Source organism: Cinclus cinclus, chromosome 8 (genome assembly GCF_963662255.1).
Source record: "Cinclus cinclus chromosome 8, bCinCin1.1, whole genome shotgun sequence".
Classification (NCBI taxonomy): domain Eukaryota; kingdom Metazoa; phylum Chordata; class Aves; order Passeriformes; family Cinclidae; genus Cinclus; species Cinclus cinclus.
The window spans coordinates 11,378,715-11,398,325 of record NC_085053.1 but is presented as its reverse complement, the minus strand read 5'-3'; the positions used below and the strand labels follow the sequence as shown (position 1 = coordinate 11,398,325).

Here is a 19,611-nt window from a genome sequence, read left to right as displayed (position 1 = left end):
AAACTAAACAAAGAACCAAACCAAAACAAAAAACCAACCAACCAAAAAAAACCCCAAAAACACAAAAAAACCCCAAAAAACCCAAAACAAACAAAAAACTCCCAAAACAAAGATTTTAATAAAATGTGTTAATTAAAAAAAAGCAAAAACAAAAAACAAAAGAGCTGACACTACAATTAATTGAAAAAAATATGCTAAAGACCAGTCTAAAAACAGTTTTCCCATATGATATCCATATGATTTCCACATATGATGAAACAAAGTTTCACATTGTCATCTTATATTGCATAAATTACAATTTTAAGGTGACTTTTCTTAAAATTTAGAAAGAAATGAGAGAGGCAATGTGAAGAATACATCAAAAGAGCTTCAGTTGTAAAAGTTACTCGGTTATGGCCAGTAATATTTACATGAGAAGCCTTAGCAAGGACTGACCATGTGCCAGCTACTGACCAAATGGCTGGCAAATGAACTGCAACTCTTCAGCTTTCACAGTGAGGTTCTAGCTACTGAGATCTAAAGAGGCTGATGTTATTCCATGTAGGAGGAGAGAGCTGAATACTCTATTTTGTCTTCTGCTGGTAACAAAAGAGAAAATAGCTAGAGTTCTAGTCACATTTACTGGTCAGTAGAGGAATACTGAGATACCTCTTCTGGTATCCCTGGACCAATCCTGATCTATGGGGGTTTCCCTGAATGATAAGGTTATTTATTTTCTTCTCTTGAAGTGCTTTCCCTCCATGTTGAATAATTTCAGTAGAAAAAGACCTTTGAACACACCCCTTAAGCACTAAGAGAAAAAAACTATGAATCTGTGTGTGCCCTTTGGAGGCATTCAGTAGAATTCAGTCATACTGCAACTGCAAGATCAAATTTATTAACACGGAAGTTTTGCAGACATTGTGCTAATCAGTATTCATTGATATATGTATGTATGTATTTATTTATATATATATATGAAATGTATTCATATACAATGTAATAAATAATGTATTTTGGTGAATTTATTTTGTCCAAGCAGGATATTAATCATCCAACAAGGCACAAGAAAAAGCTGGGGTTTTGAATGGTCCAGTCTTCAAAACACACCCTTTTTCAGCTTAGATTTAATGAGCAGCTCTAAAATGAGCATGCAGTCTAGCCAAACTGTGGTTTAGGAAGGCATGAAAATGTACAGCAGCTCTTGGCATCTGAGTCAAGTTCTGAATCCAGGCATTTTGGCAGACTGAGTCTTCTGCTTTAGAAATATCTATAAATATCTATATACATACATACATCTATATCTATATCTATATCTATTCCCACATACATAAATATATATATATATGTTAGCCAGCAGAGAAACAAGAGTGGATTTGCCTGTGTGGTCAGGATTTATGACTGATGGTGTCTGCTGAGTGTCTCTTACTTTGAGTGCTGAAGGAACTGTGACTTTAAACCAACACTGGCTGCAGTTTCAGCCACTGCAGACCATCAGGAGTCAGCCCAGATTGCAGTGACTGGTGTTTGCTCTAGGAAGAGCTCTACACACAATATTAATGGTATCAGGGGAAAGAAGAGTTTCTTCACATTATATATATGGTTCTGACTGGGGCTGTCCATCACTTTGGCAAAACCAAAAATCTGGGACAAAATACCTCGTGCCTAGAAAGCCATTGCCCAATGTACTTAAAAAGTGCAGATGTATCTTATGGCTTTATCAAAGCAGATAAAAACCAGTATTGTCACCACAAATGTCTCTGATGCACAAGCCTCTCAACACCTACTATAGCACCTACTAACAAGAGAGGGGACCTCTAATTCTCTACTTAAGGTTTATTTAGACAAGTTACCTAACCTGGTGCAAAGAGGATTGAAAACCATCATAATAAATAAAGGTTTTATATTCACTTTGTACCAGTGTAAATAACCCTGAAGATCACTGTTTTAGGCACTGGGCTTGGTATGTCCTTAGGGAAAGGAAAAATAAACTCACTGAGACAAAGCACACTGCAGTGAAGGAGACAGAAGAGGCTGTGGTGTAAAAAGGGAAAAGAATTAACTGCAGTCAGATTTACCTTTTCACCTTTGGATCCCTTTAGTCCACGTACACCATCAGCACCCTAAAGGAAGAATATAAAGAATTACCCACATGCATATATTCAAATGGTGTGAGAGGAGGAATGCAGTAACTAAATCTTACCTTTACACCACGAGGACCTGGATATCCAATTGGACCCTGAGGACCTGGAGGCCCCTAAAATATATTGAAGCAAAGAACCTTTGTTTGTGCAGTTTTTGGGTTAGCAGGCAGTTCTCTTCAGCATCTAAACCTTATTCTTTCACTATAATGTATGAGACAGCAAAATAACACTGGGCTGCCTGCCACTAAGAAAAGTTAAGGCATTAAAAAGCACCATTCAATGTCACTATAAACTATTAATAGAGTTGTGAACTTGGATTTAACTTGTATGTTTGCGAAGCATCTATCCATAATATAAATGATCTGAAACAATAGTAATTGTAAAAAGGAACATACAATCAGAAACAAACAAAAGTATGCCTGTTAGAAACCAGTCGTCTTTTATTGGAGAAAATTTATAGGCCAATTATGATGATGACACAAGTCAAAAACAGAGACCAAAACCATGGGAATAATAAAAATCATGGTCTTAATATAAAAAAAGAACAAAAAAGACATTCCAAGCCTGGAAGCTAAAAGGCTCATGGTGCTATCAATACTGTCTGGTACCTGGATTCTGCTGAGTGTTTTAAAGATGCTCAGCTTGGATCTCTGCAATCTGATGGCAGGGCCTAAAGAATCTGAGTTCTGTGAAGGGTGGAAGCCAGGAAGCCTGGAAACATGATATCTCTGTCCAAGGCTGAGCTGCTCTGCTGGTTCTCCCATGTCCCAGATGGACAGATAACAAAATCTTTTACTAATGGGGACATTGATAGGGTCTTTTTCCTCTCTCCAATGTGTCTTTTCACAAAACCTTTGGACTGTAAACACCTCTGAGAAATGGAACTTTCTATCATGGCTGAAATTGATCAGTAAATTCAAGAGACATAAGATGGCCAGATGCATGGACTTGTAAAATATAAATGCTGTGTGTAAGCTTTATTTTCTTAAGAAATCAGGATAAAATGTACAAGTCCTGTGCAGATAACAACACTTTTGACAAATATAATGTGCTGATGTCAGTGGTGCTGTACTTTCTGAAATGTCCTATTAATTCACTCATCCTGTCATCCAGAATACAACCTTTTAGTATTGCCCCTGAAAACTTAAAGTTAATTCAAGTGCTATAAAGGGTGCTATTCTGGACAAATAAGGGTCAAAACTGAGTAACAGAACACTTTAGGGAGCTCCTAGACCATTCCAGGGCTTCATAAGGTTAAAAAAACCCAACACTTTACACTGACACTGAGTTGAAGATGACATACAAATTCCACGACCTCTGCATGCATTTTTATACCTTCAAAAAAAAAAGCAAGTTCTGAAGAACATTTGTGAGTATTCTCTACAACAGAATTGAAAATTCAAAATATCTGCAAGTTTTTAGTATGAAATTTGTGCAACTTTTCATTGCCACTCTGCCAACTCCAAGGTGAGGTTTAATTTACAAGAATAATCTTTATGTTATTTACAGTCTCTAGTATTTTTAACATATATATTTTGTGAAAAGCTGCTTTGAATGTGTCATGGGTTTTCTATTGTATTCTTAAATAGTTCTTGTAAGCAGCAAGTCTGTCATTAAGATGAAAAACTACCAAATGCTTTCTGGAAATCTACCTAAATAAATGAAAAAGTTTTAAAACTCACCAATGCACCTTTATCTCCAGACTGACCCTCTTTGCCAGGGTGACCCTGTTTTAAGAGAAATGTATCTGATTTGAAAAGCAATAATTTTAAGGGAGTGAAATTTCATTACAAAACCACAATTATTTAAATATTTGAATTTCAGGTAATTAATCACATTTCTTCTGTATTAGAATAGACACACAAAATTTTGAGGAAAGATTTAACTTTCAGCACCAATTTAATTTACATAATGAAGGAAAAACTGGACAATAGTTACATTCATGTCAATATTTTTGGGAATATGCTGACCAGTCCTTCAGCACCAAGAGGATTTAATGCAAGAGACCCCCACCTTTGATTTTGAAACAAGGGTGATTTATTTTGTAGCATGAAGACACTCCTAAAAATATTTTTTAAATTACAGAATTAATCAAAAGATTCAATAGAAGGCTGATTTAGTTTCAATGTTATATGTCTTCATTCTAAACCGTGACCTGCTTCGTAAACAAAATAAATTTAAATCTTAGACTTTGCTCTGTATCACTGACATTAATACCACAGCACTTAAACCCCTGTTTTCCTTTCTTAAAAATTTGCACTTAAATTGCAAAACTTAAAGTCAATTTAATGAAACTAGAGATTAACAGATAGGGAGAGCACGGAGCTGTGAGGGTACACTGTTCCAAACTGACCAGGGAAATATTCCATACCATATGATGTCACACTCAGTAATAAAATCTCAGGGAAAGGAGGAGGAAGGAGGTCATTCATAACCAACTTCCCAGCCAGTGGCTGGCCATCTGCCTGCAGATTGCCAGCAATGAATGAATGAATGAATCCCTTATTTTACTTTGCTTGTGTGCATAGCCTTGTTCCACTAATTAAGCTGTTGTTACCTCTTGCTTTTGCCCTTGTGGTTCTGTCCCCAGCCCTGCAGTGGGAGGAGTGAGCCAGTGAGCAGGTGGGTGCCTGGCTGCTGCCTGGGATCAACCCACCACAGCAGGGCTGTGTGTCAGGTACACACCTGTGCTGACACCTGGTTATTTCTTACAGCACTTTCTCCCTGCTTGGAAGGTTTAACAAGATGCAGGTGACAAATCATGCTTTCGTTTGGAAATTAACATTGTTTCCAGTCTACAGGAAAGGATGAGGGGAAATGTTTAGACAATGATTCAAGATACAGACACTCAGCTGGACCATCATTGCACACTTAACATTCTCCATTAAATTGGCACTTTGGCAGGTAAAAGGCTAGATTGTGAGAGCCTTGGGAAGAGTTCTGTATTTGCAATATATTTGCAGTGACCTTGTTAAACCTTGCTAAAAGTCAGGTTGAAAAAAATGCAGATTTCACCTAAAAGAAAAATTGTAAGGGCAGGATAGACAAAGTTTCAGAAATAACAATGTCTAATGGCTCTTAATGGTATAAAAAAATGATATTTTTGCTGCAAGAAAAGAAGCATGTGGGCATGCTGTTATGTCCAATGATTCCCTTTAAGCTGAATGCCTAAGCTATGCTGCTCCAGTGGTTACACTCCCTGTTCACATGGACGATTCCAGCCCCAGAGTGCAGCTGAATTCCTTGGCGATCACCAGGTTTGGCTTAGTGATACCCAGTCTAGACAATGCAAGAAGCACCTCAAACACAAAATATGCACCTTAGGCCAGGAAGCTGAGAAACATTTAGTCTGTTGCATGTTTCCTCAGAGAACAAGTGGTGAGCATTTTTACAGGTGATTTGCTCTGCCAGATGGGCATGGTAGGATACAGTGGAACAGTATCTGGCCCTTTGTGTATTAGTAGGTTATTTACGCATCCCTGAAGATGTTGCAGAGGCATTTCGTCATCTGGGACCACATTTTAAAAGCCCACAGATGTTTTTAGCAGCTGCTTCAAAAATGTAGTTCTCTTAGTTTTAACAGTGATATGGGGATTTTAGACAGATTTTATAATGCTGTTGCCAGCTAGGACTACCATAGCTTTACCCCTCCATTTTGTTTTTGTAACACAGGTATGCATAAATATTTATCACTTAGTAGAAGCACTTAAACATTCAAAGGGTTAAATATTTCTTTACTTACAGGAGGCCCATCAGTACCAGGAAGGCCAGGAAGGCCAGGCTTGCCTTGCGGTCCCTAAATGCAGTAACAGACACACATCTTAAAAACAGCAAACATGTCCAACACATGTCACCCTAAGAGCTAAGGACATAAAATGCAGCCATACCTAAATCCCTTGATATGGCTATCAGGGATATGGCAAAAATAAAACTAAAGCTGGAATGACACTTTCATACCATATATAAGTACAAGGCCAGTTGTTACAATCTTTAGCCTACAAAAATGATCCATAATTTTCAGTGAGATGCTTGCCTGAGAACAGGCTTCAGGAATTACCCTATGAACTGGCAGACACATAAAACAAGGTGGGGAAGAATTCTCAGTGTACAAAATTTTTGTGTACTATATAGAATTTCAGCAGTATAAGGATTCACCAATGGAAGTTATCAAGTTCAAGAGGCAGAGTGCAGGGTACAGAGCCCCAGTGCTGACAGCTGAAAGGCCTGGTATGCCTCTGTGAAAGCATAGGAAATTCAGATATCATGGAACTTGTCCATTTTGCTAAAATAACACTTAAGTATACTGACAGGTAAAAATCATTAATTTCTCCAAAAGAATAGAGTAAACAGTGAAGAAAAATTAAAAAATTAATTGAGCAGGAATTCAGCAAAAAGGGGAGAAAAATAAAATTAGCATAAAATTCATAGTGACATTTTTAAATTAATAGAAGACAGATTTCCAGCCACAAAAGAACATGTGCAAACAGATGAAGAAAAAGCCACCAAAGGACACTACAGTATGCCAATTGCACTGCAGGGTTATGTCATAATACAATCCTTGAAAAAAAGAACAGAATCAGACTTGAACAGGTAAAACTTTGCTATAAAAAAGAGATGAAGAAAAATAATTTTTGCAGCTTGCTGTGAAATTAAGTAACATATAAGTACAAGTTGTTTAATATTGTAGACAGGATTCTGAACATAAGGTAACAACAGAAAATTAATCCAAAATAAAGGCAGGATGTGAAAAGGTATGTATGAGAGGAAATATTGGGTATTTATTTGGTTATTCATTTACTTAATGATTTCAGAAAGATCTAATATTTAAATTCAGGTTATTATCCCTCAGGCTCATACACGAGGTTGTGGTACAGAACTGACTGTGAAATAACAAAAAAATGCTGTAACTTACTTTTTCACCAGGAGGCCCAATAGGACCTTGAGGACCAGGAAGCCCCTGTTAGAAAGAAACCAGTGTGAGAAACCAGGGAGAACAATGTACATACATTCACCCTACTAAAGGTCCCTCATTAATCTGTTTAAACACACGAGCGAACATAAGTGGCTTTTTTTTCTCCCTACAGGTTAGATCAGGAGTTTTGTGCCTTTTGCACAAGTCACTATTCTGGCAGTAGGTCTGTAACAAGATCCTATTCAGAACCCTCCTCCAGGTGTGGCCATTCCTGCTGCATTCCAGGAACACTGAATGAGTAATTTTTCTCCTGAATGAAAAATCCCTCTGAAAACTTACTTGAAAACTCTGCTCCCACTGCCCTCGGCACATTTGCAGCATTATTTAGAAAATCCTTGAAGCTTTATCGGTTTTGCACATGCAAAGCTAACTTTTTAGTAATTTCCATTTATTAAACGTTTGCTGCACATGACATCATATTTCTTGAGAATTCTTTTACACTTACTTGTGGGCCTGGAATTCCTTGCTGACCAGGAGGTCCTGGTTCCCCTTGAGGACCCTACCATGCAAAAAAATAGTAGGGCATTAGGTTTGCATTTCTGCACTACAGATCTTCATTGTCAGGACTAAAAGGAGTACAAACTCATCTTTGTTCTTCCCTCTTTAAAGTCCACCAGCAACTTTCTCTCCAGTATGAATTTTTTTCATGCTAATGAATATCATGACCTTTTCTTTAATAGAGAATAACAGCCCACACATAGGACCTAAGCACTGGAGTCCATGGTGCTAAAGGAGTCTGAGAGAAAGCATGGTCAGGCCTTTTGGCTGAAAACTAAGTAACAGAAGCCTTGTCATTTCCATATAAAATCATAATGAATCCAAATAGTTGACATAAAAGTTCAATTAAATGGAAGGGATGGCATAGTTTCAGGGATGAGAGAATGTGGAAAGCATTCTTAGAATCTTTCTAATTCCCAGTTTACTTACTCACCATGTTTCCCTTTGGGCCTGAAGGTCCATCAATACCTGCAATGCCCTACAACAAACAATATAACAAGAGCAATTTTCAGTGGGCTTCCTTTTCTCCTTCTGGAAAATGCAAATACTCGACAGCTCATACGTACAGGTTGTCCAGGGGGACCAGGTGTTCCTCTGGGGCCCAGTAATCCCCGTGGACCCTGCAAGAGAAGAAACCCTTATTGACATGTGCATGATTTTTTCTGAACAGAGATGCCTGTGAGCAGGACTGGCCGAGGAATGGGATAAGGAGTAGGAAGGATGAAGGGAAGGCAGCATGGGTGTTTAGGAAGACAGAAAGGAAGAAAGGGGAAAATACACTGATAAAAGATTTTTCTCAAGGGCACTGTATTTCTGAACAGAATGTCAGTGGAAGGGCAAGCTTTGGTTTAGCCTTTGATTTTGCCTCTGTCTCTATAGAGAAGGGTGGGGGGATTGATATTTATATTTCTTGGTGCAAAACATTGGTACAGCATCTTCCACTAAAATTTCAGCTGTATCTTGGCCTGAAGGTCTGACCTGAACATTAACATACATATTTGTTTTCCTTTCTTTTGAAAACATGATGGTGTGTCATACACTATACTACTAAGTACAGTATTCTAAGTACAAAATAGTGTTTTTATCCAATAGTAGTAAGGATCCAGTAAGTAATCAGAAACTGCTAGAAGTTTTATTGCAATAAATACAAGACATTCTGAAAACAAAAATTGGATTTTTTGCTCTTATCCCTAAAAACTTTCACAGAGGACCAATGGTTATTCTCATAAATAAGGTGAACAAGATTTTGGTCTGTAACATACATAATCCTTTGGTTCTACACTGTGTGAATGAGTACTAGTTTTCATTACTGAGTTATCATTCTTGTTCTGCTGCTAAAGTAGGCAGAACTGAGTCTCCTGTCTCCCCATGTATGATCTCGTCACAAATCACTGACACTGACTGCAGTGACATCTTTGTATACTTTTTTAGTAGGCAGCATAGATCAAACATTTAGGGTAAAATTTCCCTTTCTGAGGCTTGATTTCTTGCCTGCAATGCAGAACTCTGTCCTGCAGTGACAGCACCTGCAGAATTCCAACTGACAGGAGTGGAAATTCTGTATGTGAAACAAGTGTAAAATTCACAATGAAGCACGAGAGTGTGAAAAAGGAGGAGAACCCAGGCCTTACTTTCTAATAAGTAGATATTTAGGTAACACTTTAAAAGCAACAGGGGCTTGGCTGTATTCTGATGTATCAAGAATGGCAGTGACTGATTTTTCACAATTGGATAAGAAATAGCATTTGTGATTCTGGAAGTTGTATATACTTAGCTGGATATATCCTTGATTTAATTCTAATCCTTTAAGTGGTGTTTCAACCCTAACAAAACTGTCAATTTGTTTGCTATTCAGCCAGAAACAGAATTCTCTATATATAAACACATGAAATAATTTTTATACCTGCAATTCAGAACAGTTCAATAGAACGGAAAAAATATCTGAATGTGACTTTTGTTTGCAACAGAAACAGAAGAATAAGGAAGAATTGCTTACAGCTTCACCTGGGAGACCTCTTGGTCCAACTTCCCCATCTTCTCCCTTTTTTGTGCAAAAGGAAACAAGTTTTAGAAAAAAAATAAAAGCAAAACATTTATTACGACCTTATTCTCATTATATGAGGATTCACTCTAGATTTTCCTTTGTGAAAAGCAACTTACTCTTGATCCATCTTCACCAGGTAAGCCAGGAGGTCCCTGTGGGCCACGGTCTCCCTGTAGGATAACAAAACTCATTAAAAATACTGCTGGAAACTTTCTGCTGCTGGAAACTATAATGGATGGGAAGGGAAATTAAAACAAATATGTTAGATGAAGTTTTATGTATCAAAACATGTCTTGACACAGTGATACAAATCTGTAAGTTATAGCATTCAGTAAAATCTTTCATTACCTCAGTACAAGAACAGATGAAACAATGAATAATTTGTGTTTGCACAATTTCTCTCTGCAACAAGAGTTGGACTTGGTGATGCTTGTGGGTCCCTTCCAATTCAGAATATTCTGTGATTCTCTGATAGTATTAGTTTTGGCCCCAGAACGTACACAAGCTATATCTACAAAAGGCAGTGCTACCCACATTTTCCTTTGTCTCATCACCACCTTCCCTCTCCCCTGCACAATGTATTACTGCAGTAAAAGAAGACATGTACGTGAGGCAGAAGTTAAGAAACCAGTTGCAGGGCCCAGGAATATACAGAGATTTACTAACCACCTTTCAGAGCCACACACCCTGGCACCAGCTACTGAGAGCCTTGGGACTGGTTTGTCTGAGGCTTTGGAAGGCAGCCAGACTTCCACACTTCCCCTCAGAGGCTGGGGCTTTTCAAGTCTATATATGCAGAACCTCAGTAGATTCTGGACCATACTTTCAGGATTTATTTTTCTTTCCCAGTTGCTGAAGAGAACTAGTGTGTTACAGAGCTCAAACACCACTGACTGACCTTCTGGGCAGCAGGCTTTGAGACTGTGACTTCCTTCTGGCATTGGACAGCACCCAAGTATTCATGCTGTTTGCCTTAATTTTATCAGTGTCTCCAAGGCGCCCGACCACTGCTGGGGATTCTGGTAGAGGTACATGGAGTCACTGTTCAGTAGCTCTGTTCTTTACACTTCCAAACTTTCCTAGGGAATTTTAGGTAACCCTCATATAACCACAGCGCATCCCCCAATATACTAGGGACATTAGGATTTTATTCTGCTGCCTTTCTGTCTTCCCCCAGCATGGAAGAGAAAGTAAAATTTTTTTAACTGCTCTCTAATACCTTCAAGATGAATTCATACAGCACTTCATGTATTTTGCTAGGTTCTGCAACTACTCTACGTTATCTGCAGGTAGAGGATGTGCTTTTTACATGTTAGATGACACTTCTTAAAGGCGACACATGAGAGGCATGGTCTTTCCTCTGCTTCCAATTAATATCCAGGTGAAGACTGACTTAGGCTTTCAAATACCAAAATAGTTCACCCCCTTAAGGGCTACCTCTCTCTTCTTGCAGTCATATGGTACTTAGATATAGATTAGGAGTGTGCATTCAATGTCTTGGTATTGTCATTCAGTAAGAATAAAACTTCCTATCATTATCAGCATTCGCAGTTTGTCAGCTCTATTTCTTCCCTTCAAGTGTTCTCCTAAAGCCTGAATTTCTTTTCCCTTGGACCTATTTTAAAAGTATAAAGTGTCTTTATTTTGTACTGAAGAACAGTTTAGTATCTTGTAAAACTAAATAAGAAAAGCTCAAAGTCACAGATAATGAAGTTAAAAGAAATATGACATCATGCGATGTGATCTGCTCTACACTGGAAGTCCAAGAATCTCATTCAGTAACTCCTGTCTGAAAACTTGTGTTTAACAGAGACATAACCTAAGAGAGACATTCAGTTTGCAACTCATATGTCCAATATGACTAATTCTAAAATCAGTCCTGAAACTTCTGCTCTATGGGTTTTCAATGTTGATTCTTTTACAGCTGAAATGTAACTTCAACAGAAACATTTCACTTGCCTTGCTGTGTTTATTACTGCAAGCCAATGAGAACTGAACATTTCCATTATATATTGTCATTATATAAGACTTCAAGGGCTATAACCATTTTATCTGGCTTTGAACTGAGCTGCTTTCACAAAAACAATAGTGCATACTTTTACAGAAGATTTCCATTGAAACACAAGAATGTAGTGATTTTTAAATAGTGGGAGGAAAGAATACAAAATAAGTAATTATTTTCTTTACTATTTTGAAAATTTAAACCCAGGTTTATTATTCTATTTTTGGGGGTAGGGAAGAGAGGTGTGTGTTAAGATTTTAATTTTGGGACAGAAATATGGAAAAAATTGAATATTTGAAAAAAAAAAAATTCTTTAAGACTTGGAAGGTACGACAGGCAAGTCTAATATTCCAGGCTGGAAAGCAGACACACTGCCTGACTCAGGCCAAATTTCTGCTCAGCCCTTTGAGTGCAGGTGGCAAGTGCTTAATGCTGAGCCCCCTCTGCTCTTGGCTTGCTGAGCACACTGGGCTTCCATTATGGGATGCACTGACTGCTTTACACTCTTTACCTAAACAGGGATGATGAAAGAGGAGTATAAACATTCTTTAGGACAGCAGAAGTTCTTTACCCATTGCAAACAGAACTCCAAAGAGTATCCTTAGATGCTATTAAAAAGAACTACATTAGGGTCTGGTAGCCAACACAGCTGAGCTTTTCTAGGAAGTACAACTGTGCTTACCCACTGAAGGGTGAGGGTGAGGTAATAATGCCTTGGTCACTGAGCTTTAGCACATTTGGAAATGGTTTTGCTGACATTCCCATTCACTGTTTCTTTCATGGTGCACTGCATTTACCAGGACAACAGTAAAGGGACACTCAGCAGGGTGCTAGCACCTACATTAGCAGTAGCATCTGAAGCAGAAATCCCTGGCTGTGATTATTTCTGCGCTTTGTAGGGAAAGATGAAGTCTCCTTCCATAGATTTGTATGACAAAAGGAACAAGTACTTTAGTTGTTTTAAATATTACTAATTTTTTTCCTAATTTATCTGACTTGACTCTGATCCTCCTTTAAGCTGAAGCTGTTGGAAAAAACCCCACTAAACAATTCAGTTTTTAAATGAAATATTCATGTTGATTTTTTTTTTTTTTTTGAGCAAGCTTCTAAGCAAGTTAAAATTTGGCATGCTCCTGATACAGAAACTTCATGCTAATTTCCTTTCCCTACTACTCTTTCCTTTAGAGCAATTACTTGAAGTCCAACTGGCAAATTCCTGAACTAAGAAAAATTACAACAAAACTTAGCTGAAGATGTGATCTAAATTCTGCAAATATCATTATTTATATCATAAATTTATATATATTTTTTGTCTATTGATTGATATTACTCAAAAGTTTAATGAAGTATACATTGCCTGATAGTACAGCTATTTGTAGAGTGAAAAGATGACATTCTGTTTTAACTTTCCCCTCGGTCTTTAGTGCTGTTCTTAATGAATAATGAATTATTTCTGGGACTCTATTAGTTTGGTGTTGTATAAATGTACATATTTTTCTTCTTACCCGGTTACCTTTGTCACCAGGGAGGCCAGGAAGACCATCAAATCCTCTGTCACCCTAGGAAAGAAATCACAGCTTTAATAAATGACTGTTAAATTGTCTGAATAAATAGTGCCTTCTCCCTAAAAGTTAATTTCTACCCTTTGGTTGTATGTACACTTTTGTTACTGAATGAAGCACATGGGGCTGAGCATATAGATCAAATACACAGAATTTGCTTCTAAAAATTGTAGCATTTTTGAGAAGCAATTGAGAAGATGTCACAACTTTTTCACTGTGCTGTAGTAATGCTATTTATAAAAATAATTTTCACATTGAAATGAAAAGTTCAATTCCAGTTGCACTTTGCAGTTGCAAAACTGACTTTACTACTATTCTGCTCTGTAACTAGAAACTAACTTAGAGAGAGCGAAATCATGCCCCAAGAATCAAGTCCCTTCAAAGTCAGACTAGTAGGAATTACCATTAATTACCATATTTTAAATGGATGATTCATTCTCAGCTCTTGCATCTGACCCAGCTATCTGAAACCTCAGAATTTTTACTCGAGAGAAGAATTTTGGGTTGGCCTGGATGAAACTGTGGTACTACATAAAATCTGTCTAGCCCATTCCAAGACTGAGCTAAAGCCTCAGGTCTCATTATTATTTACCTTTGCTCCAGGTTCTCCTGGCATTCCTCTGGCGCCATCAGCTCCAGGACGTCCCTGCATAAATCCAAAGGGGCAAACATTTCAAAATGAAATGAGATCAATTAATATTTAAATACATTTAAATAAAAACTATTTACCCAGAGCAGAACTGCTCCATATGCTACCTACCCTTTTGCCAGCTTTTCCACTTGGACCGGGGGCACCTTGGACACCACGAGGACCCTGAATTTAAAGAAGGTAATACTTAGAATCCCACTAATGTCAGCAAAAAGCTAGCAAAAAAAAAACCTCACCTCAAGAACAAGGTAAGATTTTTTTCCTACATAAAGCTGCATTTTTTTTCCCCTAGGAGATGAGTTCTGGTTTTAAAAGTACATGGGCATCCAAACTGGTCTTAGCACTACAAATTTTAACAGCAGTTTTCCTGAGATGGCACTATACATGGCATAAGTCATAATTTTAACATGGAAGTTTCTTGCATTCTTTTCATGGCTTTAAAGATCTCAGTCCTGTAGTTTGAAAAAAACCTTCTTTCTCTCATGCCAAAATTATTTTATTCCCATTATAATTATTTAGTGAAAACTAAAGAGTGCTTATTTCAGATATATATACACAAACATGAGTTGTGCTAGTAAAGAACTCACATGTTGTCTTAGCTTTACACAACATGGGTTTAACTAGAGAGGGACCAAATTACCACAGACTGAAAAAAACATTTCAGTTTCCAAACACAGTTAACTTTCACTGGGGACTGTATGGGCGTAACTGTGGAAATTTTCTCACCCTCCATCCGAATGCATTTTCAGGTGAAAAAAAAGCAATGGTAAGGAAAAGCCATCCAAAAATATTGTGTAGGAAAAGAAAAAAATAACCAAAAACATTAAAAATGTAAGTAAGTAAACTGAAAGACAGTACAACTGTTCAGAATGCTTTTTTATTTTCCTTTATTATTGTTTTATTTTTCTACTGCAAGTATCCATGTGCAGCTTTAAGACAGGCACTCAGTAATGCATCAAATCCATGATACTACTTCAGATCTGGCAAAATCGTTATTCTGGATTCTTATTTCATGATTTCTTTCACAATCTCCTTAGTGCTTTTAGATTTAAACTGAAAGATTTTCATGTGTATCAGTGCTCTTTGACATCACTGTGGAGGTTGATATAATAGTAGGCTGAGAAGCAAAACATGCACTGATTCCTAATGATTTATTCCTGCTATGCTGCATCTTTCTTGAAAATAACCTGTTTAATTACCAACCAAATTCAACCTCTCCCACCTTATGACATCTGGTAAATTCAGAGCCCAAGTTCATCCAGTTGCAGACTAACATATCATTTCTTAACAGAGAAAACAGCCTGAAGTGACAATATTAAAACAGGTTTTCAACTGATGACACTCTATATGTGATAATTGATCTTTGTTATACAAAGATTGTTACTTTCATATTTCAGAATGAACAATCAAGCTATTGATTTTAACTGTAATTTTTAATATTGATCAAACTATTGAAATTATAAGATAGTATAATGAAGGATATATTTCTTCACTTGCATGCAGGAGGCATATAATTAATTGATTTTTTCTAATTGATATGAATAAATTCTCTTAAAGATGAAACATGCTCAAACATAATAGGGAATATTATTGTACCTGGGGACCTGGTTCACCACTTTCACCTTTAGCACCTGCTGCTCCAGGTCCACCCTTGATTAAAAAAACAACATATATTGTTTAAACATACAAAAGCCTCTTTAAATTAATGTTACATTCTATTTCCATACTTGAATTACAGGGAGAAACAACAAATAATCTTCTATTCATTAGGAGGTGTGAATTCACCATTTGTATCTACAGATATATCTCCCTTGATTTATCATTGTCTAAACACTGGGCAGAAATATTATTCTTACTAAGAAAACTCCCATGGATCTGAATGCAAAATGTAGCTCTTGGTTCTATATTAGTATTTGAGAGCCACGTATGAGCACAGTAAGAACATAAGAAGTGCAATCAGAAGTGCATCCATTGTAGGGAATAAGACAGAGCTGAAAGCCACCTCTTTTTACCTTTATTTTTGTGTTGTACAGAAAATACCAGTCTCAGAGTTCAATCCAAAGATCACTGTAGGCAATGAAAAATACCCTGTCTAATCTTGTAATGAACTTCAGTGATGTTTTAATCAAGTCCTTTGTGCACCTGGCCCTGAAGAAGTGGAGAATCTATATAATTACATCTCTTTATTATTATTAAATGAAGACATAGATTTTAGGAGTAAATTTCAATCATAAACAGGCCAAAACCAGATATTCATTCATACTGTACATGAAATCAGGGGCAGAAATAGTGAGAGTAAGTTAGATGTCTCACAAAAACAGACAAAATAAACCAAAAAAGTCTTGGCATGCACAAAGCATGCAGTCTCAGGAAAAAAAGATATGGGAGTTTGTCACTAATGTTGCAGACCTTTGAAAAATGATTATTCTTCTAGTTAACACTGGAAGAAAGAAGTAATCTAATGGCTTGGCTTAGTGCTGAGTCTCACATCCTGGACTGGAAAGACCCCCACTGACCTTGCAGGTATTAATTCAAGTCCTAAGCAAATTGCAAATCAGATCCCAAACTGGGACTGGCAGTGGAGAGAAGATTGGTTGTGGTATATGGTGACTCTCTGTTGGGGTTTCTTTGATATAAGCTCTCCTTTTAATTAATATAATTGATTACATTTACTATCTGTAGACAGACATTGATTTTTTTATGCTATGTTAACTAAGCATGTGAACACCAGACTCAACTAATGTTATTCTGGGGCTTTGACACTGCTATGTTCAAGGTTTTTAGTAACTAATACATTACTAATTTATCTTACTGGCTACAAATTAATTTCACCAAAAAAAATTAATATAAAGAGTAAAGGCTCCAACTTTTTTATTCTTAAAAGAAGCTGGGTAGAAAAACAATTTATAGACCAAGTAACTTGCTTTTGGAGCTGTAGGCAAAAAATGTTTCTAGCTCAAAAAGTTGGATTTCTAGAGCCTCCTGGTGGTTTAGAAGCAAAACTACTATTAATATTAATTTGCTGAACTTTGCATATAGAAATTAATGAAGGCTTTTAAAATATAAAAGCCTTCATGAGTATGAAGGCAGGTTATACCTCTGGTAAAAGTATACCAGCCTTTGCAAAGTCCTCCTTGGTTACAACATCTCCACAGTTTTGTCTGTACAGACTGAATGTTATCCTGCAAGTCTCTTGAATTAAATACATTGCTGGAAATAATGTATGAGTTTGTTACATAGACCAAATATATCTGACTCTTTTTAAGTATTGCATACCTAATTGTGATGAATCAGGAGTCTGCGAGGCAGATCCTCTGCTTGGTAGCTACTATTTACTTTGGAAGAATTACTCTAGAAAAGAATTGCTTTTGTACAGGTCTGCTTAAAAACACAAGTGCCTCACTCCATACAAATATTAAGATATTCTGACATCCACAGGGCCATTTCCAGATCATTTGGTGTTAACAGTTGAGTCAAATTCAGGAGTGAAATAAAAAAGTGTAATTCTTTCAGAAATCTGTGGCTCTTAATTGTTTATAGGAATGCCTCTTACAAACTTTTCAGATTTAGCTTACATATTGAGCAAAGGTGATTCTGCAAACTCTCACTTTATTCTTTCTTTCTGTAGAGTTTCATATTTACTACAACAAATTCTGTTAGTAATATTACAGAGATGGTTGACTGTAGAGGCACATTGATATAGAAATATTCACTAGATTTGTAAGTGCAGCAGCGTGCTCTGTCCAAACACCCCAAAACCTACAATAAAAACTCATTTAGTATTTAGGTTGCAGACCTTGAATAAGAACACAAACTATTTAATATTAATTTCAAATGAGTACAAGATAAGTACAAATACAGAGGGGTCGGCAGGGCCAGAATGAGATCCATGGGCTATATCACCCTGTTCTTAAACCTATGGCCCTGTTTTGTCTACTTACCACAGGACCTGGTCTTCCAGTGAGTCCCATAGGACCAGGTGGACCTCTCATAGCAATCTGAGAAGACAAAAAGAACAGTGAGGGTCAAGAAAAGGCTGCCAGACAGCATACAAATTCTATACTAACAGAGTTTTTGAATGTGTTAGCAAATACCCCCCCATCTCTGACTTCATCTCCCGCAGGATATGAAACAAATTAGGTTTTGGCTCCTTGTGCTCACCCTAGCCTGCTGAAGAATAGCTTGTGCTTGAGCTTCCTGAGCTGAGATTGTTGGGCCCTTCTCACCATCTCCACCAAAGCGGAACTGCAAGTATCAAAACAAGAAAAGTGTTTAGAATTTATCATATCTAAATCATACTTGCTACTTCCTGCAATGGTGCAAACCACTTCAAAGTCACAAGGTCACAGCCTTTAGTTCATTCTCCTAATTTCAGAGGATGGCTGAATGGAAGCCACTGCATCCAACATGAGTATGATGTCATTGGTGATAGTAACTAAAGTCTAAATTTAATCCCTTATGAGCAAATATTTTCCTGATTTAATAGGATTTTTGTTTCCATTTGTTTGTTTGCTTCTTCATTTAAAAAAGAGGCCAAAATAGACTTTTACTTACCTGCAAAATGTCAATAAAAATATATACCAAGATTAATTATTTCTCTGTACATTAGTAACTACCCACATTAAAAATGTAATTTCATTTAAGGCAGACACAAATTTGAAAAATGTTTGGTATCTAAAATAAAACAGTTTTGAGTAATTTCTGACAATTTCAAAATAAATTACAGAATAAAATTTTAAGTGCTCATTCCTTCACTGTTATTGCTAATGAAACTGCTGGCAGAAGCTTTTCCATGTTGCAGAAATGCTAGGCTGCAACAAGTAGCTCAGCTTTCCAAAGGCATGGCACAGGCACATGGGGTATCAGGGCCGTGAATCTTGCACTGCTGACAACAGTTTGTCCAGTTTGTCTATGCCCAGAGATGACACAGATCTTTGTCATCCATACACACATTTAGGAATAACTAATTCCATGCACACAGTGCTTTTCGTACCCCAGCGCTGCAAGATACTTTAACAGCTTTGGGCTTGTTCCTCCATCTGCTAAAACAGATGGTGTTTTGCTTTGACTCCAGTGGGAACATAGCTGGCTATGTGCAAGTATTTCTATTCAAAGGATGCACTGACTCTTCAAAGAGGACGCTGAAGTCTGATTTGAAGCATGGAATACCTAAAAATCTCTGTGTCAATGAGACTTGAAAGCACACACGTCTGCTGGGAGTACAGGTCCTCTGCACAACAGCAAACTCATTGTTTGGGACATACAGGAGCAAAATATAGTTACTGTTAAAAATACAAGGTGGTTTTCAGTGTCTGTAATTGACTCGTGTAGGTTCCAATCTGTCAGCCATGGTTTTTTAAAAAAAGCATATGGTTTTTTAAAGAAAAAAAAAAGGTACCATATATATGAATTTCAGACGCTCATGCCATCAAATAAATTCTTTATCATTCACTCATTCCACAGACAAAATTAGATGAAAAAATAAAATACCTATACATTTCTTGAAAGACACTTCCAGTTTTTGTAGGCTGCTTTGTAGGCTGTAACCATAACTTACCGGCAACATTAACATGGTACCTGGGGGACCTGCTAAACCATCAGCACCAGGAAGACCAGGGCGACCAGGTGGACCCTAGGAGAATAAAGACACGAGAGTAAAAAGGTGAGGAAAAAAAAAGATAGTAACGTAAGAGAAACCTTTTGAGCCATGTACATAAATTTAGACTCATGGAATGGCTTGAAAAAGACTTTTAAGATCTAG

General features: G+C 37.1%; 1 protein-coding gene across 4 annotated transcripts in view; it reads right to left on the bottom strand.

Moving 5' to 3' along the window:
- COL11A1 (collagen type XI alpha 1 chain) overlaps positions 1-19,611 on the bottom strand; it is a 129,100-nt gene that overhangs the window by 57,840 nt on the left and 51,649 nt on the right. For all 4 annotated transcript variants that reach the window (XM_062497841.1, XM_062497843.1, XM_062497840.1 and 1 more), the window contains 17 exons: positions 19,408-19,482; positions 18,012-18,095; positions 17,792-17,848; positions 15,447-15,500; positions 13,962-14,015; positions 13,794-13,847; positions 13,145-13,198; positions 9,754-9,807; positions 9,590-9,634; positions 8,160-8,213; positions 8,027-8,071; positions 7,541-7,594; positions 7,036-7,080; positions 5,866-5,919; positions 3,806-3,850; positions 2,183-2,236; positions 2,058-2,102 (listed from right to left, as the gene is read on the bottom strand). In XM_062497841.1, coding sequence (XP_062353825.1) covers positions 2,058-2,102; positions 2,183-2,236; positions 3,806-3,850; positions 5,866-5,919; positions 7,036-7,080; positions 7,541-7,594; positions 8,027-8,071; positions 8,160-8,213; positions 9,590-9,634; positions 9,754-9,807; positions 13,145-13,198; positions 13,794-13,847; positions 13,962-14,015; positions 15,447-15,500; positions 17,792-17,848; positions 18,012-18,095; positions 19,408-19,482 — 927 coding nt within the window. The remainder of the gene's footprint in view (positions 1-2,057; positions 2,103-2,182; positions 2,237-3,805; positions 3,851-5,865; positions 5,920-7,035; positions 7,081-7,540; positions 7,595-8,026; positions 8,072-8,159; positions 8,214-9,589; positions 9,635-9,753; positions 9,808-13,144; positions 13,199-13,793; positions 13,848-13,961; positions 14,016-15,446; positions 15,501-17,791; positions 17,849-18,011; positions 18,096-19,407; positions 19,483-19,611) is intronic.